Source organism: Mercenaria mercenaria, unplaced genomic scaffold (genome assembly GCF_021730395.1).
Source record: "Mercenaria mercenaria strain notata unplaced genomic scaffold, MADL_Memer_1 contig_4000, whole genome shotgun sequence".
Taxonomy (NCBI): domain Eukaryota; kingdom Metazoa; phylum Mollusca; class Bivalvia; order Venerida; family Veneridae; genus Mercenaria; species Mercenaria mercenaria.
In genome coordinates, this window is record NW_026462196.1 from 1 (window position 1) to 21830 (window position 21830).

The following is a 21830-nucleotide window of genomic DNA, read 5'->3' on the forward strand; positions in this document are numbered from 1 at the left end:
TGCGCGGATGTGCAGGCTGGTCTGGATCCATGCTGGTCGCACACCCACTATGTTGGTTTTCCCATGGCACGGCTCATATGTTGATTACAGTATTACTCGATGTTGTCTTACCTGCGGTTCAGGTAAAAAAATTTAAGCCTAAAATAGGCATTTCATTGCGTCAGAATCCTTTTTTCCAATAAAATTATGTTGGAAAATTCAGGCCACCAAAAGTCTGACATCCAGACAAGTCCTGAGAATCCCAGTCATATGTTTTTGAAATGTTTGATAAGTTGTTTTAGTCATATTTTCCTTAAAGGCAAAGAAAATCTCCTATATAAGTGACCCCCCCACCCCTTAATACTAGACATCCTAATCCCAAATAAACAGGATCCTGTCTTGTCCAGTCTGATAAGGGTCCATAAAACCCCTGTAGACTTGCCATGTAGTCCATGTCAGAGGATCATAAATTTTATTGATATGTACAGTTAGTTGGTTATTTCATGTCTTTGCATTTTATTGATTGAAATGCAGCTTTTTTTCAGAATACACACGAAATTATTTTAGTTGATAATATATTAATTATAACTGGTCAGTCACGTTGAGTAATGTTCTGACCAATTAAATTATAACTCTTACAGCAAAGCGATTCTCACCATTTTACTAAAAACTCTAAACTTTATGTAATAAAAATTAAATAATTATTTAAAACTGAATAAGAGAAATAAGTTTTTTTATTCAATTATTATGATCTTTTTATCTAAGTAACAAAATAAAACCAGAAAAATTGGTAATTGCTGGATTTTATTACATATTAGAGAAGCGTTCAGTCGCATTTTTAATAAATAAAGAAAAAGAAATATGCATTGACAGAAGAAATTTATATATTAAAATGCATTTGGGAATATATAGCTCCATATATGGGGCCTAAATACATTTTCTTTTATTTATAATAAAAAACCAGCAATAAACAGATATCATTGTTCAAAATACACATGACTTATTATTTATAAAAGGTGCCTGAATGCATTTTCTTTTATTTTTAATAGAAATCCAACAATAATGAGATATTATTGTAATAAAATTTGATTTATTACAAAATAAAAAAATACTGTTGTATCTATCACTTTGTTTGTTTAGCCCTAATTCAATCAGGCTTTCTAAACTCGTTATAATGGTGAGAACTGGTTTGCTATAAAGGTGAAAAATATCACATGCAATCTATATGTACTGCACAGTAGCTATACAGTAGCTTATTATGATAAACAGAAGCAAGTTTATCAATCGTCCAGTCTTGTATATTGTCTCATACCGCCAATGCGCAGACCGTAGGCCACATACCTTGCATACCAGAACCAGTGTTCAAAATTTATTTATGGACAGAAGAAACTTACTTAAAGGCAAAGAAAATCTCCGATATAAGTGACCCCCTCTCCCCCTCTAAAAGCCAGACTCTTTAATCCCCAATAAACAGGACCCTGTCTGAACCAGTCTGATAAGGGTCCATAAAACCCCTGTAGACTTGACATATAATCCAAGTCAGAGGATCATAAATTTTATTGATATGTAAAGCTAATTGGTTATTTCCAGTGCTATACATTTCACTGATCAGTTACTGGAACAGACCCGGAGAGAGAGTAGAAACTACTCGCACCCTAGGTGGCTCCAATTACATGGTAATTGAAGTGATGGCCAGTTTACCGGATGCAGCCAATAAAAAGCAATAAATCACATGTAACAGTGTTGATAAGCTAAGGTCAGATTTTCCTTGACGTAGGAATAAATGAATAACATAAAATGATAGTGTGCTGTTTATAGTGAAGGCATGTGCATTTAACTGCATGTCTTAAATTTGCCCATTTTTTCAGGAATCTTGATATATGCATATAAGACAAAATTAATCAACATCCACTGAAATCAATTTTGTGCAAAATATTTAAAACCTATGACAATAAAATACATATTAAAACCTGTTTTATAAGAAGATGGCAGTCAGAAGAATATGCTTATCATTTTAGTTGATTCATGTCTGTCTGTCTGTCACTAAAGATGGAATATGCAATAACATGTCCTTGAAATGGAAAAGTATCCTGTGACAACAGTTACTAGCAAGAGCTAAAAAGAAACATTTTCAGATTGGACCAGATGTTGTTTATCATGCATGTCGATCTATCATGTACAGGAATTTAGTAAAATTCTATTCTGTTCTGTTCTGTTACTATTAAATATTTGTACTAACAATGTTCCATGATATGTAATTATAAGAATGTTAAAAAAAACTTTGCAATTTCAAATTTGTTGCTACATGTATGTCTATTATCAGAGAGAATCTGTATGTTTTGACAAATTGGTAAAAGCCTACATATTCTTTATATTTTATGTGATTACTTTTAAAGTGTAAACCACCTGTTAAGTACATAGGCTTAATTGTTTTATTCTTCCTGTTTTAGTTTTATTTGAAAAAAAAAATGGTATTCTTCTTTGTGGTCTTTCGAAAAAAATAACAAAATGAATGTGAACGTAATTTTAAAATGTATATAATTCATTACATTGATTTTGTTTTTGTTGTTGTTTGTTATTTTTTTATTTGTTTGCATATACACTCCACTGTGTAGCCATAGCTAGTACCATCCATTGCTAATCAATCGTAAACCCAGCAAAGAGTCATTGTGCTTTAGCTCACCTGTCACGTAGTGACAGGATGAGCATTTGTGATCCCCCTTCGTTCACTGTCTGTCTGTCCACAATTTCTTGTGAATACGATAGAGACCGCACTTTGCGATCAATTTTAATTAACTTGCACACTTGTATTGGCATAATATCCTGGTTCCTTTCGAAACTTGGCCAGGTCTTATCATGGGTTCAAGAGTAATTGCACCTTAAAAGCCAAAATTCGGTATTTCGGCTTTTGAACACGATAGGGACCACATTTTGCAATAAACTTTAATCAAACTTGCACACAACTTGTATTTGCATAATACCTCGGTTCCTTGCGAAAACCTTGATTATTACATTTAGGCCAAGTTCGAAACTGGTTTATATTGGGTCAAGGCCAAGTTTTACAGGTGAGCAATATAGGGTCATCATGACCCTCTTGTGATATTTGAATGAAAATTTATTACATCTGAACAGGTAAATGAACAATTTTAAGCATGGTTTTTCATAATTTAGTTCTTCACAATTTTATAAACCGAAAATAATGAAGTAACTTCATTATTCTTGATAACATAGAATAAAGCCTATGTATGCATTACTGATGTTCATGTGTTTACTAAATGGCAATGTCACTATCTTTCTGAAAATGAAATTCAATTGTTACAATATTTAAAATGAAAAAATTCCAATTATGTCTTCACAAACTGTGAGAATTTTTAATATAATCTGCAATGTAGTACAAAAATTGCGAATTTCCCATAAACTCCAATTACAAAATCATGCTTAAGGTACAGATTCTTTCAAATCAGTCTGGTAAAAATGCAAGCACGAGAATATATATTGCGATTTTTTCTTAGTATGTCCTGAAATTCTACAACTGAATGGTTTTATCAAATTCTACATTGTGGATTATATTTTACCTTCAATGCAGAACTACCGTAATTAAATCCACAAACATAATTATGTATTCGTTTTATTCTAACAAAATAATTGTTACATAATACAAATTTATGTCAGTAGAGATAATTTATCAATTTACATGAACCAAATGGGCAAATTTAAAAGACATTAAATGCACATGTATGCACTGTATATAAACAACACACTATCATTTTATGTTATTCATTTATTCCTACATCAAGGAAAATCTGACCTTAGCTTATCAACACTGTTACATGTAATTTATTGCTTTTTATTGACTGCATGCTGGTAAACTGGCCATCACTTCAATTACCATGTAATTGAAGCCACCTAGGGTGCGAGTAGTTTCTACTCTCTCTCCGGGTCTATAAGAGAAATGACAAACATTTTTTTCAGTTATTAATTAATTATGATTTTTTTATCCAAGTAACAAAATAAAAACAAAAAAATTGAATATTGCTGGATTTTATTAGAAACTAAGGAAGCGCTCAGTTGCATTTTCAATAAATGAAAAAAAAATATGATAAAATCCAGCAACAAACAGATATCATAGTTCAAAATACACATGATTTATTTTTAGATGAATTATTCATTATTTCTAAAAAGGTGCCTGAATGCATTTTATTTTTTTAATTTCTTTTATAAAAATCAAGCAATAATGGGATATAATTGTTTAAAAAGCTTGATTAATTGAAAAATAGATATGCTGTTGTATTTTATCACTTTGTTTGTTTAGTCCACAACACTTGTTTATTGAGGGTAGATGTGTGAGAAGTTGTTTTCATGTGTTCTGGACATTAGAGTGTTTTTTGGATATATCTGTGTATAGTTTCTATTAAAAAATATATCTAAAGAATAGTGAATGTATGGACTATGTGATGAGAAAATCTATTTTGATGCAAGTGTCTTATTAAATGTGAAATTACCAATTTTCTGAAGAACAATAGAGAATAATAGATATAATAGACTGCTATTGGAAAAATGTTCACTAACAATTCAAGTGTACCAACTAATCCATCAATTATGTTTCATTGTGTTCCATTGTGTATGGATTAATGTGAAATTTTAGGACACCTAGAGGGCATAGAATATATGGTAATCAAAAACTGTCAAACTTAGTTAGGAATAGATATCTCTTTGTATCGAGCAAGGATTGGGTTCTTTGGAGGTGGTCGTCATCATGCTTATAAAAATAGTCGTAAACATTTACAGAAATATGTATACAATCCTTACACCAAATCATCAGACATTTATGTGCGAGTTTTTTCTTCTTGTATTGTGATCTTGGTATCACTGCTAGGGTATAAATATGCAATGCTGGCCAGTCAGAGCATCAACTTTAATGATGCTGTTGGTATTGATAATTGCTCGAAAATTCCTTCTGAGACTCGTATTTGCACCAACTACGGAACCAGCTTGGATATGTACAGTGCAGAATGGTGACATGTTTACAAGCATGTATGCCTTTTTTATTGAACGTCTACTCCTCTTAGCATCTGATGTCGAGTTAAACCCAGGGCCATCTTCAGAAACACAGACCATTCTAGACGCTATTGCAGCTTCCAACTCTAAAACTTCTAAAGAAATAAGTGAAGTTAAAAGCGAGATCCTATCAGTGAAATCTGAATTATTGAATGTTAAAGCCGAAATATCCTCTGTGAAATCTAGGGTCGAAGAGGTTGAACAAAAGCAATCTATGTTAGAGCATAAGGTGGTCGAAATTGAAAACAGGCTTTACAATACAGAATATGGAAATGAATTAGTAACCAATGATTTAGATGCTCTTGATATGAAATTTGATAACCATTGCGACAAATGGGAAAAGCTTGAGGAACAGGTAGATAAATTAGAAGCTGAACAACGTAAGAACTCCCTGCGTATATTTGGTCTTCCGGAACAAGTAAATGAAAATACAGATACCTTAAAGTCATTTGTCAAAAGTAATGTTCTTGATATTGCCTGTCCAGATAAAAGTATTGATCAAAAAGAAATCAAATTTGCAAAGAGATATGGTGAAACTGATAATGATGAACCACGTATGGTGCTTATAAAACTTAGTGATTTCAGCCTGAAATTGAAAATGTTTAACGGTCGTGATGAGCTGAGGGATAACGGAATTCGAATTTCAAATGACCTAACAATAAGACAGCGTACAGTTTTGAAATCATTGAGAGCCAAGGGACAAAAAGCTTATTACAAAGGTGGGCGGCTACAAATAATAACAGATGATACTGATGAAACTCATGATGCATTTAAAACTCGAATATTTAAACGGGGCGTGCGCAAAATCTCCAAAAGTGGATCTGATATAAGTATAAACTCAGTAATTGAGAATACAAACCAAAAACATGGAAGTATAAGTACTGATATCTAGGAATCAGGTCAAGGCCCTATACCTACTACCAATCTTAAAAAACTTTCCTTTCTAGAGTGGAATGTAGAAGGCTTATCTAACAAACTGACAGATGCTGATTTCATAAAGTATTGCCAGAAGTTTGATATCATTGGTTTTATTGAAACGTGGGAAACTGATGTGCAGAAAGTGATTCCATATTTTAATGATTTTAAAATATTTATATGTCCAGCCATAAAATCTAAAAGAGGTGGTCGGAATATGGGTGGTGTAATTGTTTTGATTAGGGACTATATGGCTAAATATGTTAAACAAGTTAGCCAGGATTTTCAGTATGGCGTAATATTAGAAATAGATAAACATGTAACTGAGTTTGAGAAGAAACTCTTATATGCGTGTATATATTTTCCACCAGTTGGATCACCTTTCTATGACAATAAGTCAGAGTCTGGACTACAGAGCCTTGAAAATGAAATTATTAATATGGAGAATCTACATGAATTTGACCTTATTTTATGTGGTGATTTTAATGCTCGTACTGCAGAGCTGGATGATTTTGTATTGTCAGACAAAAATGTACCATTATTTCAAGAATATTCTAATATTCTTAATGATACAATTACTACAAACAGAGTGTCCTGTGACAAAGTTATAAATAAACAAGGACAAGAATTAATAGCCTTTTGCAAAACATATGGTGTTTCAATTCTGAATGGGAGGGTTGATAAAGATGTTTATAAAGGTGATTTCACATTTATTGATTCTGTAGGATGTAGCGTTATAGACTATTTTGTTGCATCTAAAGCTATATTTATAAATATGTGTAACTTTAGTGTTGATGCTATGTCTAATTTTAAGCATCTACCTGTAATATGTTCATTATGTACACAAAACAGAAATACAGTGAATGACAATATTTGTCAAGAGAACACTCAATCAGATTCAACTTTCTATAAATTTTATAGCAAAGATGAGGAGCAAAGGTACTATGAAAATATTGAAAATAGTGTTCTTAATGGCGATTTTGATTCACTAGATAGAAAGTTGTCAGACATGTCAGCAGATATAAACGATATCATAACAAATTTTTGAATGTCTTATTTTAGAAAATTGTAAAGAAATGAAAAGAGTAAAAAAATGTAAAAGACAGTGTAATAAGAATAAATGGTTTGATAATGAGTGTGTAAAAAACAGAAATGTAAAAAATAAATTGTTGAGGAAGTTCCGATATAGTAAAGATATTAATGATTTGACTTCTTACATAGAAAGTAAAAAAACATTTAATAGAGTTTGTAAAGCAAAGAAACATGAATATTATAGAAATAATCTTAACACTATTACATCATCTGTCCGAGATTCAAAGAAATTTTGGAGTCAAATTAAATCTTCACAGAATATACCAAATACAATTCCTAAAATTGCAACTGCAGATTGGCAAGCACATTTTGAGTCAGTTTTTCAGTCCGGTTTTGAAAATAGCGATGATATCAGTGTTGATGATTATATTGATGAAAATGAAAATTTGGAATTCACTGATGATTCTGAAAATGTATTGTTCAATGGTGAAATTTGCTGATGAAGAAATTATTTATGCTGTAAATGAATTGAAGAGAAATAAATCCTCCGCTGGTCTTTTGATACCTGAGCATTTTATTACTACAGTGAATGTATTGTTACCTTATTTGCGCAAACTTTTTAATAGAATTTTTGTGAGTAATGTTTTTCCTGAAAATGGTCAGTATCTGTCCTAATACCTGTATACAAAAAGGGACCAATAGATAACCCTGACAATTACAGAGGAATAACATTACTACAAATTTTGAGTAAAATATATGTGAGTATTTTAAATAAAAGACTAACATTTTTTACTAATGCTTATAGCAAAATCACAGAAGCACAAGCTGGATTTCGCTCTGGGTACTCAACAATAGATAATGGTTTTATTTTATATTCACTTGCAAACAAGCATTTATGCAGAAAAGGAAGAAAGCTATATGTTGCTTTTATTGACTTTAAAAAAGCATTTGATAGTGTAGATAGGCCAAAAATGTTCTCTGTCTTGTCAAAATATGGTGTCAAAGGACACCTTCTAGATTCTATAAAAAGTATATATAATTCAGTTAAGGCCTGTGTAAGAAACAGAACTGTGTGTAGTGACATATTTGACTGCCCTATTGGGCTACGTCAAGGCTGTAATTTAAGCCCTGTTCTTTTTTCATTATTTATAAATGAATTATATGTTGCTATGGATGAAAGTGGCCTCTCTGGTATACAATTAACTCCAGATATGATTCAGATCTTAATGTTACTGTTTGCTGATGATGTTGCTCTAACTGCAGATACAGTAAATGGTCTGCAACAACAGTTAAATATACTATCTAATTATTGTCATGAATGGAAAATGTGTGTAAATATTCAGAAAACAAAAATAATTGTCTTTAAGAACGGTGGGCATCTATCAAGACATGAAAAATGGTTATATAATGGGGAGAAAATCCAAGTAGTTAACGGTTTTTGTTATGTAGGTTTATTTTTTAGCAGTAAACTTTCTATGTATAAAATGTCTGATCATATGGCTTGTAAAGCAAAAAGGATCTTAGTGTCTCTTTTATCATCTTTGAATCATTTAATGCCTATGACGAAAACTACATTTTTAAGTTGTTTGATGCTAAAATAGCCCCAATATTGTTATATGGATCTGAAATATGGGGTTTAGATTATATGTATGAAATTGAAAAGGTACAAATGTATGCTTGTAAACGGTTTATGTCAGTTCCTCTTAAATCTTGTAATGCAGCTGTTGCTGGTGATTGTGAAAGATATCCTATGCATGTTATAGCATCAAAACGTTGTATAAGGTATTGGCTCAGGATAATAAATATGCCTGATTATAGATATGTAAGAAATGTTATCAGATGTTATATTATTATGATAGTATTGGTTACCAAAATTGGGTAACGAATGTAAGATTAAATTTATACAGAAATGGATTTGGGTATATTTGGGAAATCAGAATTGTCAGAACCCTGAATTATTTGTATGCCAGTATGTGCAGCGATTAAAAGATCAATATTTACAAGAATGGTCGGAAGAATGTAATAATAATGCCAAGTTGATCTCTTATAGGCACTTTAAAACAACCTTTATGTATGAACCTTATCTTGATATATTAGATATTAAGAAATATAGATATGCTTTCAGTACTTTGAGAATATCCTCACATCCGCTAATGATTGAACAAGGTCGTTATTTTGGTATAGAACAGAGACAGGAGATTTTGTTTTATTGCAAAAATGTTGTTGAAAATGAATGTCATTTTATTAGTTTGTCCTTTGTATAAAACACTTCGAGAAAAATACATACCAAAAAAATTCTATGAAAATCCAAATGTTCATAAATTTAATATTTTTGTTGGCTTCCAAAAATGAAAATATTATTAAAAATACTGCAGTTTATATATATAATGCTTTAAAGTTACGGCTGTCTGAGATAGAGATAGTTTAAATTTTGTGTTGTATGTTCTACATATGCCATAACTATTGTATTTATATTTTGTATAAGTTTTATTTTATGGAAAAGCATTACTTTCATTATAGCCAAGATATTGGTCTTGCCTTGACAAGGCTGATAGTTGGGCATAGTAACAAAGGTACAGATATTAATCTATTCTGTCCATGTCTTTTCTTTATTTCGTTTCGGCAAGATACATGGACAGGCATGTATTGAAGCTTTAAAAAGTTAGAAATTATGTACAAACCTCTTTCTCAAAACAAATGCTTTTTATGACATGAGTGATATAAATAGTTAATATTTACTTCATTATTCCTTATAAGAGTTGTTGTATGTAAATGTTATGTTTGTATATATGTATATAATGTATATGATTGATGGTGTATGGGCCGGAGGCCTAAATCACAATAAAGATTTGTTTGTTTGTTTTGTTTGTTTGTTTGTCCCAATTTAATCAGGCTTTCTAAACTCGTTATAGAAGTGAGAACTGGTTTGCTATAAAGATGAAAAATATCACATGCAATCTATGTACTGCACAGTAGCTATACAGTAGCTTAATATGATAAACAGAAGCAAGTCTATCAATCGTCCAGTCTTGCATATTAGAACAGTTATTTGAAATCATACTGTGGACCAGTAAAAGTGTTTCGAGTCTTACTATACAACGCAACTTGCATACGGACCCGAGAGTCATTTATTATATCAAACATTAACCAGGAACAGAAACTCTAAAGGATTCGTTAGTTTTTCTACTGCGTCTTGGTTGAAAACAGACATCATATTGTACACAAGCACGCTGCTTAATAGCGTTACTACGGTGAAAATCCTGTTGTCATGGCCACTGTCACCCTGTCAACGAATAATTTAGAGTTCTGTATAATAATAATGATGATAATGACGATGACGATTATAATAATAATGGTCTAATAATAATAATAATAATAATAATAATAATAACAACAGTAGCACAAACTTACACGTAGATCTAGAGGATATTACATGATTGTCTATTCATACGAGTTGTATAAAATAATAAAATTCGAAACTATGACGAACAATTTATCAATTTTATAAACGAGTTTAATAAATTCAAAGTGGATAGAAGCAAACGTTTTTTTAACGTATGTCATCAATTGTTTTTTTTTTTTGGTAGACCAGGCCAACTCAACGTCTCGTATACTTAAAGCTTTGAAGCTTTGAAGCTTTATTACACTACTGTAATACCAAAGTGATGTAATGGTTTTGTTTCACTCCAACGACGCCAAACATGTTCACACACAAAAAAACACACACCCAAACAATATGTAATTTGAAATTACTAGGGTTTTCTCATTTTACATACACTCATCCAACAGTATAGTAAGATTTTAAAGCTTACATTTATCAGAAAACATGTAGTTAAATTAATATTAATTTTTCAACCATTAATTTATTTATAAATGCGTTTGAGCTCTTTATAAACAATTTTTGATGGAATTCCTATTATCATGGCGGTGCACGACACTTGGTCGAAAGACACTTGGTCGAATATGACACTTCGTCGAAGATGAAACATGGCCGAATCCGACACTTAGCCGAATACGACACTAGGTCTAATTTTCATATAAAGTACGACACTTGGTCGAAATTGTTACCTTTGACAAAGGCCTTTATGATGAAAATTGATTGTATTATCGGCTTACGTTTACCGTTTACTCAATGGGTAAATAACCATAATTGATTAGAAACGTGTTATTTGGTGAAATTGGACCGGAGAAGCCTACGGGTAAATATAATTATAATTTTAGTTTCAGTATATTTGTTATGGTATGTTATTGTAAAGTGTAAAGTGTAAAAGCAAACAAGTAATGGAGGAAAAGCCTGAATATTTTCTTAGTTTACGTGGTGCAAAAAAATGACTTTAAAAGGAAGATAGAGAAGTGTCTGAAAAGGGATATTGGCGTTGCGAAACCAGAAAGTGCAAAGGCCGCGCTATTATTGGTCTGAATGATGTACTACTTAAAGAGACTTCACATGATATACATGGACCAGATGTTCCAGCTACAGAAATCCAAAAAGCCATGTCTCGCATGAAAGAAACGGCATCAAAATCTCAAGAAACTCCATCCAAGATTATTAATCGGGAGCTTTCCAAAAATCTTCCAGCAGAATATCGAGGATATATGCCAAAAGAGTCCACAGTTAAGCGTTCCTTGCAGCGCCAGCGCCGTAAGTTCTTACCAGAGATACCTAAAACATTGTCAGAGCTAAACATACCAGAAAAATGGCAGAAACTCACAACTGGTGAGAATTGGATCCTGTGTGACATCCAGTTGGAAAGTAATGATAGGGTTATTATATTCTGCACAGACCAAGATCTGAGAAACCTTTGCCGAAGTTCAGTCTGGTACGGTGATGGTACATTCAGTGTAGCGCCACAACATTTCTACCAGCTTTACACTATACATGGTATAGTAATGGGACAGTTACTTCCCCTTGCATTTTGTCTTCTTACCAGGAAGAATCGGCTTATATACCAAGAAATGTTTTCTGCGATTAAGTACCAAGCACAGAGTCGTGAAATAGGACTCTCAGTGACAATCTTTAGAGCTGACTTTGAGGATGCTTGCATTAAAGCCTTTGTTGATGTATTCCCTGACAACACGGTAGAATGTTGTTTTTTTCATTTTGCCCAGGCACACTGGAGAAAAACTGGACCCTTACCATGTTTTGCATGAACCAAATAAGTGGTCAGTATGTTAAACGTCTTTTTTCTTGAGTGGGGAAGTCGGATGGGCGGCAAGTGTGCTGAATATTAAATTGCACACAAGGAACAATATGAATCAAAATGAAACTTATTACACTATAATCTTATTCCAATATACTCACAAACCATACGGCCATACCTTCGCCACATCCCCTAGACCCTCTGTGTCAAGCAGCAACAGGACCGTATTTGGTTTCTCTTGATGTTTTCGGCACCACACCCAAATTCCTTTGGTTTTAGACTCGATTGTTTTTCCCAGAGGAAATCCTAAAATAATTTCATTTTATACGATTAAAGTTCAAACTGTTACACATAAGTGATCAGAAAAGCGCCATTTTATTATCATTTTGAACATTGATTACCTGGTCTGTGGCGGTCTAAGTAATATAATTTCTAAGAAGAGTCCTTTAGAAGCATAGAATGTATCCAAGCAAAAATAATAACACACTCGGTTTGACTGAATCTGTTCATGAGAGGTAATAAAATGTGCAACATCCCCCTCACGACATCCTAACATCGGCTTCTGTTATAGTAATCCATAGTATACAAAACTTATTTAACATTTATAGTGTTACACAGAAATCTTACCTTATGATAAGAAAGAAAAATATTGCATTATGCTATTTAGACAAAGGCAGAAAATTGAAAATAATAATAAACAGAAGTTAATAAGATATATAGAAGTTCCTTTGAATGTATCAAACCACATTAACATACTCTGTATATATGTTATAGTCTGTTCATGAGAAGAAAGATTATGAAATGTGCAACACAACACCCCTCATACCTAACACATGATAAAGCGAAATTATAAATATTTCTATACATATGTATATACAGATATAGTGAATGAACTCCTTAAGCTCAAAGTTCTGCAATATGTCACGACTTATATCACTTGTCCTGTTGATATATTTTGTAAACATATTTCGCCATACGAATGGTCTGTTTTCAACAAATATATGTAAAGGATAATTTCAAAATGTAAATAGAATATTATAAATGTTACTGTTCTACCTGAGCTTGAGCCGGCTAACCTATTCAAAAGATAGGATTTTCCAGTCCGGTAAAGCCCCGCTATAGCCACCACCACCAACGGTACATCTATTTGCTGTATCTGCTTCAGAGGCTCTGGTTCCACTTGCAGTTTTCCATCTTCCGAATTGCTTATCAGGCATATTGGCGCTTGAAAAACTGGTAACCTTTATAATTAAGAAATCACTTTTGAAAGGAAAACCCATTAGCCTTGTGTATGTGTTTTTAAACGTATAATTCTGAACCTGAACGATTTTTTTTGGATTTAACGTCGCACCGACACATGATAGGTCATATGGAGACTTTCCAGCTTTAATAGTGGAGGAAGATCCCAGGTGCCCCTCCGTGCATTATTTCATCACGAGCGGGCACCTGGGTAGAACCACCGACCTTCCGTAAGCCAGCTGGATGGCTTCCTCACATGAAGAATTCAACGCCCCGAGTGAGGCTCGAACCCACATCGATGAGGGGCAAGTGATTTGAAGTCAGCGACCTTAACCACTCGGCCACGGCGATCTTGAAGCTATTCTCATTCTATTTCTTAAGTGTACTTTATGATATGAAATCACACATAAAAGTGGTAATCACATACATGCAATTCTAGATTCACAGTACATGCATTTTCTTGCGTTTGTTTTAAGAACTGTACTTAACGTCATTACGTTTTCTTACCTAAAAATATATTTCTTGTTAGGTTTAACGGCACATCAACACAATTATATGGCGTCTGAAATTATGCATATGCTTGACATCATAACTTTTTTTCTGTCTTTTCTTTAGCGTATTTTGACAGTGTGTTTTTTTTATGCATAAATGTTTTCCTTGCATCATACATGACTAGTCCCCCCTTTCCTTTTAATTCGTTTACGGTAGTGCACCCGTAACGGCGATCGGAAATTCCGTTCGATTACATGTCCAACATACGGGAAGTGGGCATTCTCCGGTATGAACGGAAAACCAGGGTCTGACATGAGCAACATTTTTATCCGAAGGTTGACAAAACGCCAGATAGGATTACGTAATCGAACAGAAATTAACGATACCTTAAGACTGATATTGTTAAATGTAGGTTTAAAATGTTTCAGTGTGCAGGCAATGGAAATGTATACAATAACAGAAAATTAGTGAACTACTTTTCATAAAAGAAGTCTTAAACATTGAAATTCCTTAATTTTTAAATAACTTTTGCTTTTTGTTCTAACAGAGCGATTCTTTGAAACGATGCTATAAAATGCATATCTTCAAAAAAATTGAATTCACATTGGTGAATTAAGCGATTGAAAAAAATTCCGTTGTCATGCACTTATGAAGGTAAAGTTCTAGGATAGATTTCTGGACTTTTCACAGGTCCTAAGGTAAACTGTATATATAAAGTTTGCTCCGTTATATTACTACACATATTATGTACGTTAGAACAAAATTTACACGTAAAAAGCTACAACTGGATAATAAGATAAAAGCATTGTAGGACCACATTCGTAACAGATCGCATTTGTAACAGGTGTTACTAATGCGATCGCATATGTAACATGTGGTCCCACAAAGCATTTACAATCAAAACAATAGTTTTAGGAGTTTTTTTTCAGTATTCGTGCAATTATTATTTCAAAATAGATTTGCTTCATTTTATCATTTATTTGATTTTGTTTTGAAGTGTGAATCTCATTAAATCTTATAAAGTGGAGTTATGACAGTCTCACAAATTTTTTTTATTCATTATCTTACATAACTACAACTTCGCTTAGTTTCTTATCTGTGTGCAGATCTGTTACTTCATTACATAAATATATCAGCTATATGTATTTCACCATTCCAGAAAGTTACGGACCTAACAAAAATGCTACAACCAGCAGAACAGAAAAAAATGGAACAGGTACTTTATTAAACTCACTTCATACATAAAGGTATGTCATAGTCTATAACCTAGTCTGAAGGTTCCTGGTCCACAAAGTAATTATTGTGAACTTACTCACGCTGAAGCTGTGAGTAAATTAATTATTCTCTAATCTCTATTAACACTGAACCGAACCAATAAAACTGAATCAACTACTAGTACTACAGAATACAAAGGCAGAATTTAGGAATAAGGCTTGTATTTGGCAGCAAATATTTATAATTTTTCGCGGAGTAAATACAGCATTTCATATTTTGTAGTCCTTCAGAAGTGGTTTGGAATAACGACCTCACTTGTGCGTCTTCGGAAATCTGAAACGAAACTAAAAAGAATTGAGACAAAGTATAAATCGCGTTTACAGTTCACTAGAAATTTCGATTATCTTGCCAACTTGATAACCTGTGCAGGAAGAAAAATAAATTATTGACTTCTCTGAACTGCTACTCATGTCAAGTAAACCTGAAAATAAGTTATTAAGTTAACCATTATGCCACCGCTGGGTGGGTGGGGAGGGTGTATAGTTTTGCTGCCAAAAACTTAGCCTCGAGTGGCGATAAACCGCGCAAACACTGCTTTTATATCCCGATAAAGCTATAACGCATGAAAAACACTGGTGAATACCCGCCAAAATGTACCGCTAACTTGACCAAAACTTGCAAAACTGGTTAATATCGAAACGCGAATAATTACATTTACTCACGCTGAAGCTGTGAGTAAATTAATTATTCTCTAATCTCTATTAACACTGAACTGAACCAATAAAACTGAATCAACTACTAGTACTACAGAATACAAAGGCAGAATTTAGGAATAAGGCTTGTATTTGGCAGCAAATATCGAGCTAACAAAGAGAGTTAAATAAGAAAGTTCGAATATAGATACTCCTGAAGAAGTTTGTTCTATCATAAAAGAATCCATTCATTTAAACGTAACGGAATGAAAACCTTTAATAACAGAAAAAATATTGAAAATGATACTCATAATGTTGGTATAATCATCTACCGATTTTATGAAGTGACCGTCGTCTTCATCGCCCATACCAAACCATTGTGTCTTGATGTGACAATTCCACTACTAGTATGGTCGCAAACTAAAATTCAATTAAATGCATATATACTTTAATTTTTCTTAAAAAGGTAAAACAAAAACAATCTGAATAGCTATATTCAAAGAAAAGCCAACGATTTTAACTGTCAAATGTAAAGACTGTTTGTATCGAGCCTGCTTTGACAAATAACATATCAGGCAGATAGCTTATCTAACGTACAACTAAAATTAGGACCGTATCGTCCGCAATTAATTTGTAAATTGGCATGATCTGGTTCGAACCCGTTATCCTCGATACGTAAGACGTTAAAGCAATTAAAAGTCATGGACTCTAAGTGCTCAACGGCAGGAAGAATCTGAATGTATGAACATTTAGCTAGTATCTTTTACTATCGACAATTTTATACAAAATAAAATTCAAATCACTAACAAAATGGCAGACTAATAAGAAAATCAAAATATAAATATACTTATAAATAAAACGATCCTATGCTTAAAACATCCACAACATCCACTAGTGGTCGGCCCCTGCTGCCGGTTGCCATATAGCTCATAGGAATCACATATACTGACTTTCCGTCCCACTCGTGTACTCTGACATTTGGCCTCCTCACATTGACATTACGTCGTTTCTTGCAGACTACACACAGTGACATTCCGTCACTTCTTGCAGATTACTCACAGTGACATTCCATCACTTCATGCAGATTACTCATAGTGACATTCCGTCACTTTATGCAGATTACTCACAGTGACATTCCGTCACTTATGCAGATTACTCAGTGACATTCCGTCACTTCTTGCAGATTACTCAAAGTGACATTCCATCACTTCTTGCAGATTACTGACCACTTCTTGCGGATTACTCACAGTGACATTCTGTCACTTTACGGAGATTACCCACAGTGACATTCCGTCACCTCAAGCAGAATTCATGCACTGACATTCCGTCAACACCTAACAATTAACCTACTAAAATTACACAAATAGATATTTCGTTTCAACTTCAAATTTGATACATAATACACGAATTGTAATGCTCAACTGTGATTTATTTTCATAATGTCTCTATACGAACACCTATGTGAAACAAACATGAAACAATAATGTATTACATGTATTACTATTCACACGTTCATTTACATAAATCTTATAATGTTTGTATTAGTCTATATATATTCAATCAAATACCGAGATTTAAAGACACTGACAAACGGTCTTTTAAACTGTCCTTTACATACCCATCCCTTGCCGCGGAGGATTTCCACCTGCCATGTCTCTGCCATAACCGCTCAGAGGTATTGTTATTAGCTGAAGTACTGGCACCTCCAGAACGGAAACTATGAAGGCTGTAACGAGAAGCATCTAAACCCAACGAACTCATCATATTTTTGAAACTATCACGAACACTGGAATAGGATAAAGGTTTGTCGCAATTTGGTCTTAGAACGTAAGTGTTTTTTAACCTTAGAAAACTGTAACGGTCTAAATATAAATTCATCAGAAGTTGGATTAATGCCAGCTTGTAACAAATACCTCTCGAGAAGAGCGACAGGGCAAGAGAAGTTTCCAGTCCTAGAAATAATGACAGTGTTTCCTTCTCTTAACACATCAGTCTTTGAATGTTCAACATGTATTTCACAATGAGTATTGAAAATTTTTATGTCTGATCTTTTTATGTGTAACGATTCATTTATACGAAAGAAACCAGCAAATGATAAAACAAATAAACAAATAAGTCTTAAATTTCCCAAAGAACTGTCCTCAGCAGCATAGTGTTGCACTAATTTTATAAGTATATCTGAAGTTACCGGTTCCTTCTTGTTAACGGGTTTAGCTATCATTCTAATACAACCATTGAGACATAATTTTAACCATTCATCTGAACACGGATTTGGTGAAAAAGAAACATTGTGTGCCCAGTTAATGGCATAAAAAATCATATTTAATTTAGACTTGCTACACGAATGACAGTTATCGTCCTGTAAAACGGAAACTAAATAAAGTGCTACCGTAACTGGCGTAGCGGGTAGAGCGGTTAACTGGACAATGGTACACCATTCTCTAAACTTCTTGAAAGCTTGAAAATAGCTACGTGTGGTAGATGGTTCTTTTCCCCTCATGCACACTTGTTGCACTGCTGAGAACAGATCTGTATTGAAATGACTGGCTTGAATTTTGACATCATTCCATCTGTTTGTTTCAAACAAATCTGTAAAACCATGAGAAAAAATATAATATACATGTATTATATTATGTAACGAAACTAAGATTTTATGATACATCAGAGCAGTCTAACCTCACTACCAAAACTTTGCTGGTGAATTTTTCTGAACCGAAAATAGTGTCTTTGTTACGACCTTGCATATAAATATTACTTGGGTCATTAAACAATAGCATGTCGGAAATATATGGCTTAAAGACCGAATGCTCACTAACTATCAAAGGAAAAAAGGGACTAGATGGCCAATAAGGTGCTACTAGAGTACCTTTCGCTTTACAAAATAACAAAAAATTGAGCGCTTTGGGCACTAAATACACCGGCGGTACTAACCAATTGTTAACCTTGGACCAGCTGACCGAGAAAGCATCTACAGCCTCGGAATCAGGGGTCCAGAATAATGAATTATAACGAGGCAACTTAGTATTGTATTCATTGGCAAAGCGATCAACTTCATGCGGCCCGAACATATTGTCTATGAAATGGAAAAAATCTGGTGTTACAACCGTAATCATCGTAATCTAATAATCTGCTGAGCTCATCAGCTGTAATATTCTTATCTCTACTAATCCAGGTTGGTTCCAAGGAAATACCATTGCTGGCACATACGTTAAAAACTTCTAAAGCCATATTCTGCAGATTGACATTCATGCTACCTTTATTAATAATATGAACACAATTTTTGTTATCAGTGTTCCAAACGACTCTTTTTCCTCGTAACTGATTTTTAAATGAACATAGCGAAAACTTTATTGCTAAAAGTTCTCTGAAAGTAGAACTTTGATTTTTCTCGAAATCTGACCAAACCTTGTGTGCAATATCACCACAACACTCTATATACCCAGCACCTGCCACTGCCGAAGCATCTGAGTAAACTATCTCTGCAGGAAGATAATCCTGAAAAAGCACTTTGTGAAAAGAGGAATCGAATACAGTTTTCCAAAATTTTAAGCAATTCCACAGACGTGTAATATCTATATTTTTGTCCTAACTAACTCTTGTCTCTATGAAACCATAAAACGGTTTTGTTTGCAACAAACAAACATTACCTAGGACGGGTGCCATGGATATGATTTTACCAGATAGCTGAGCAAGTTTCCTGGCAGACGAAAAGGGGAAGTAATCTAATACTTTCTGTAGGCATTCTCTTGTGCTTACTATTCTCCTAGTAGGGATACGCAGACATCCATTCTTAAGATCCCAAACATAGCCTAACCATTCTAAACACTGAACTGGCAGAAAAATAGACTTTTCTAAATTTACCAAAAAACCCGCCTTTTTGAGAGTGTCGAAAACAAAGTCGGCATCTGACTTAGCCAGTTCGTAGGTGGCATTTATACCCCAACCATCGTCCAGAAACAAGACTATCCTAATACCGAATGAACGCCAGTACTTAACAAGGGGACGTAACCCTTTTGTGAAAATGAAAGGGGCAGATGATAATCCGAATGGTACCACAGAGAAAAGAAAATACTTAATTTTGCCTTCCATTTGCCATGAAAAACCAAGATATGTATGATGTATTGGTTTTATGGAAAAATGATGGTAACCTGAACTGAGGTCGAATTTGAACATGAAACCATTAGGAACCAGAAATTCCTTGGCTACTTTGAAATCTTCGAATTTCACTTTCTGTTTTTTGACATATGTGTTCAAAACGCTCAAATCTAAAATCAAACGTTTTTTGCCGACGCTTTTAATAGCAACTGATAAAGGGTTAACATTATGAGGTAAAAAGGGCACCTGATAGACGCAGTTTTTATCTAACAGTTTTAAAATTTCAGACTTCACAAAATCATAATTTTCTAAAGCAGAGCGATTGTTCTTCAAAACAAAAGTAGGTGGATTTACAATGAAAGGTATTGTATAACCATGCTCAATAACAGATAAGATGTCAGTGTTTGCTTGAATAGTATTTTTCCAAAACGGAAGTGCAGCTTGAAGTCTCTTTTTAACAGAACGATCCGAAACAGAAAATGAGCTTTCAATTGTCTCACAAAATATTTCAGTGAAATCTAAATCAGGAAGAAATTCTGACGATTCAGCAAAAAGCCAATACTTATCGTCCTTACATTGACAATCTGAAACTTCATTTTTCTTTTGTCTCTGGCTTGGCACTGGTATTGTCCAGGATGGGGACTGCCGACCTTCTTGAGGTTCCAGACTCCAAGGGTCGCTCGACACTGGACATCCTGAGATGGGCGGCGCAGCCGGTTGCGAAGTGACCCACTCCTCCGCATGCGTAACAAACGATGTCTCGACTGCCAACGGTTTTCTGTTGTCCCGCCATTGTATTTCTTTGTAGTTCTCTCCGATAGCTACGAAAAGACTGTCAAAACCAAAAAGTATTTATTTATTTATTTATTTATTTATTTATTTATTTCTATCCTAACGCTACTTATTTCAAATAATGCTAAATGAAATTCAGAGGAGTATTTTCATAAAACTTAATAGAACTGCATGCTACATCTAAGCATTTTGCTTTTGAAATATCCTCCCGCATAAGGGGTGAAGAAATATAATGAAACTTTACACACATTGTATAATAGAATAGCCAAAACACAGTGTGCGCGCTGCATAATTCAGGTTAATAACCGAAGATAGATTTGGCTTTATAAATACTTTTTCGTGCAGAAAGAATTAATAAACTCATTACAGATATTTTTGACAAATAATACAATATAAATTAATAAATCAACTACTTACATCGTGTACAGACTAACAACTAAATTTTATGGTGATAAACGGTCAATGACATTATCGGGAGCAAATTCATATACTAACTTACTATTCGATATATAAGTAAACAATAACAGCCAACAATGAATTCGCCGTGGGAAAGTTTTGACAAGTCCTGCACGGAAATCACGTGAAAGTGACGCCGTTTACTATTTATCTGCTCGATTAAAGGTCGAGCTTGTATCTGTAATGTAATAAATTTTGATCTTTATAATTCTATACACATGTACCTATTTTACGGTATATATTACAAACTCAAGTACGCAGTGAACGCCCAAACGATATTTGTGTATCCGTGAAGCCATTGTAAATGAAAATAAAAAACGAAAAAATTACCTGGTTACTATTACCAGCTAAGCTATTATCAGACTCAAACTTTTTAGACTTTTCCAACTTTGCCTTGGCCCTCTCCTCGGCTCTACGAATCTTTTTATCGTCATCAGAGTCGCTAGCGACTTCGTTCTGCTCATACTCCTGTATAGTTAACCAGCCTGCCGATGAAGAATCTGCTATACGGATAAGTTTATTCCTATGCTTTATCTTACTTTTGGCTTCCTCCAAGAAATCAGTGGCCTTACTGGCGTTTCTAAGATTAATAGCTTTTGAGCCGAGTCTAATAAATCTGCTATATCAGCATTAAAAAGATACTGCTTTCTATTTGAAACGTTTTTGAAAGATAATGAATTATCAGTTCGTACCTTTATTCGTACGTTTTCTGCTGCCCATTCGG

The 21830-nt window shown here is 33.7% G+C and overlaps 2 protein-coding genes across 2 annotated transcripts; both read right to left on the reverse strand.

Moving 5' to 3' along the window:
- Positions 1 to 9902: 9902 nt before the first annotated feature.
- Positions 9903 to 19012, reverse strand: LOC128553580 (uncharacterized). Its single transcript, XM_053534758.1, has 6 exons — positions 18865 to 19012; positions 18199 to 18352; positions 17382 to 17489; positions 13182 to 13366; positions 12304 to 12431; positions 9903 to 10267 (listed from the first exon to the last, which is right to left on the reverse strand). Exons 1-6 carry the CDS (start codon positions 19010 to 19012, stop codon positions 10121 to 10123), a joined length of 870 nt encoding a protein of 289 aa, XP_053390733.1. The 3' UTR covers positions 9903 to 10120.
- Positions 19013 to 20255: 1243 nt separating this feature from the next.
- LOC128553581 (uncharacterized) lies at positions 20256 to 21722 on the reverse strand (the record flags this gene model as incomplete). Its single annotated transcript, XM_053534759.1, has 2 exons — positions 20256 to 20690; positions 21437 to 21722. Coding segments are annotated over 2 exons (526 nt in total), but the record flags the coding sequence as incomplete, so codon positions are not given.
- Between the last annotated feature and the right edge of the window lie 108 nt (positions 21723 to 21830).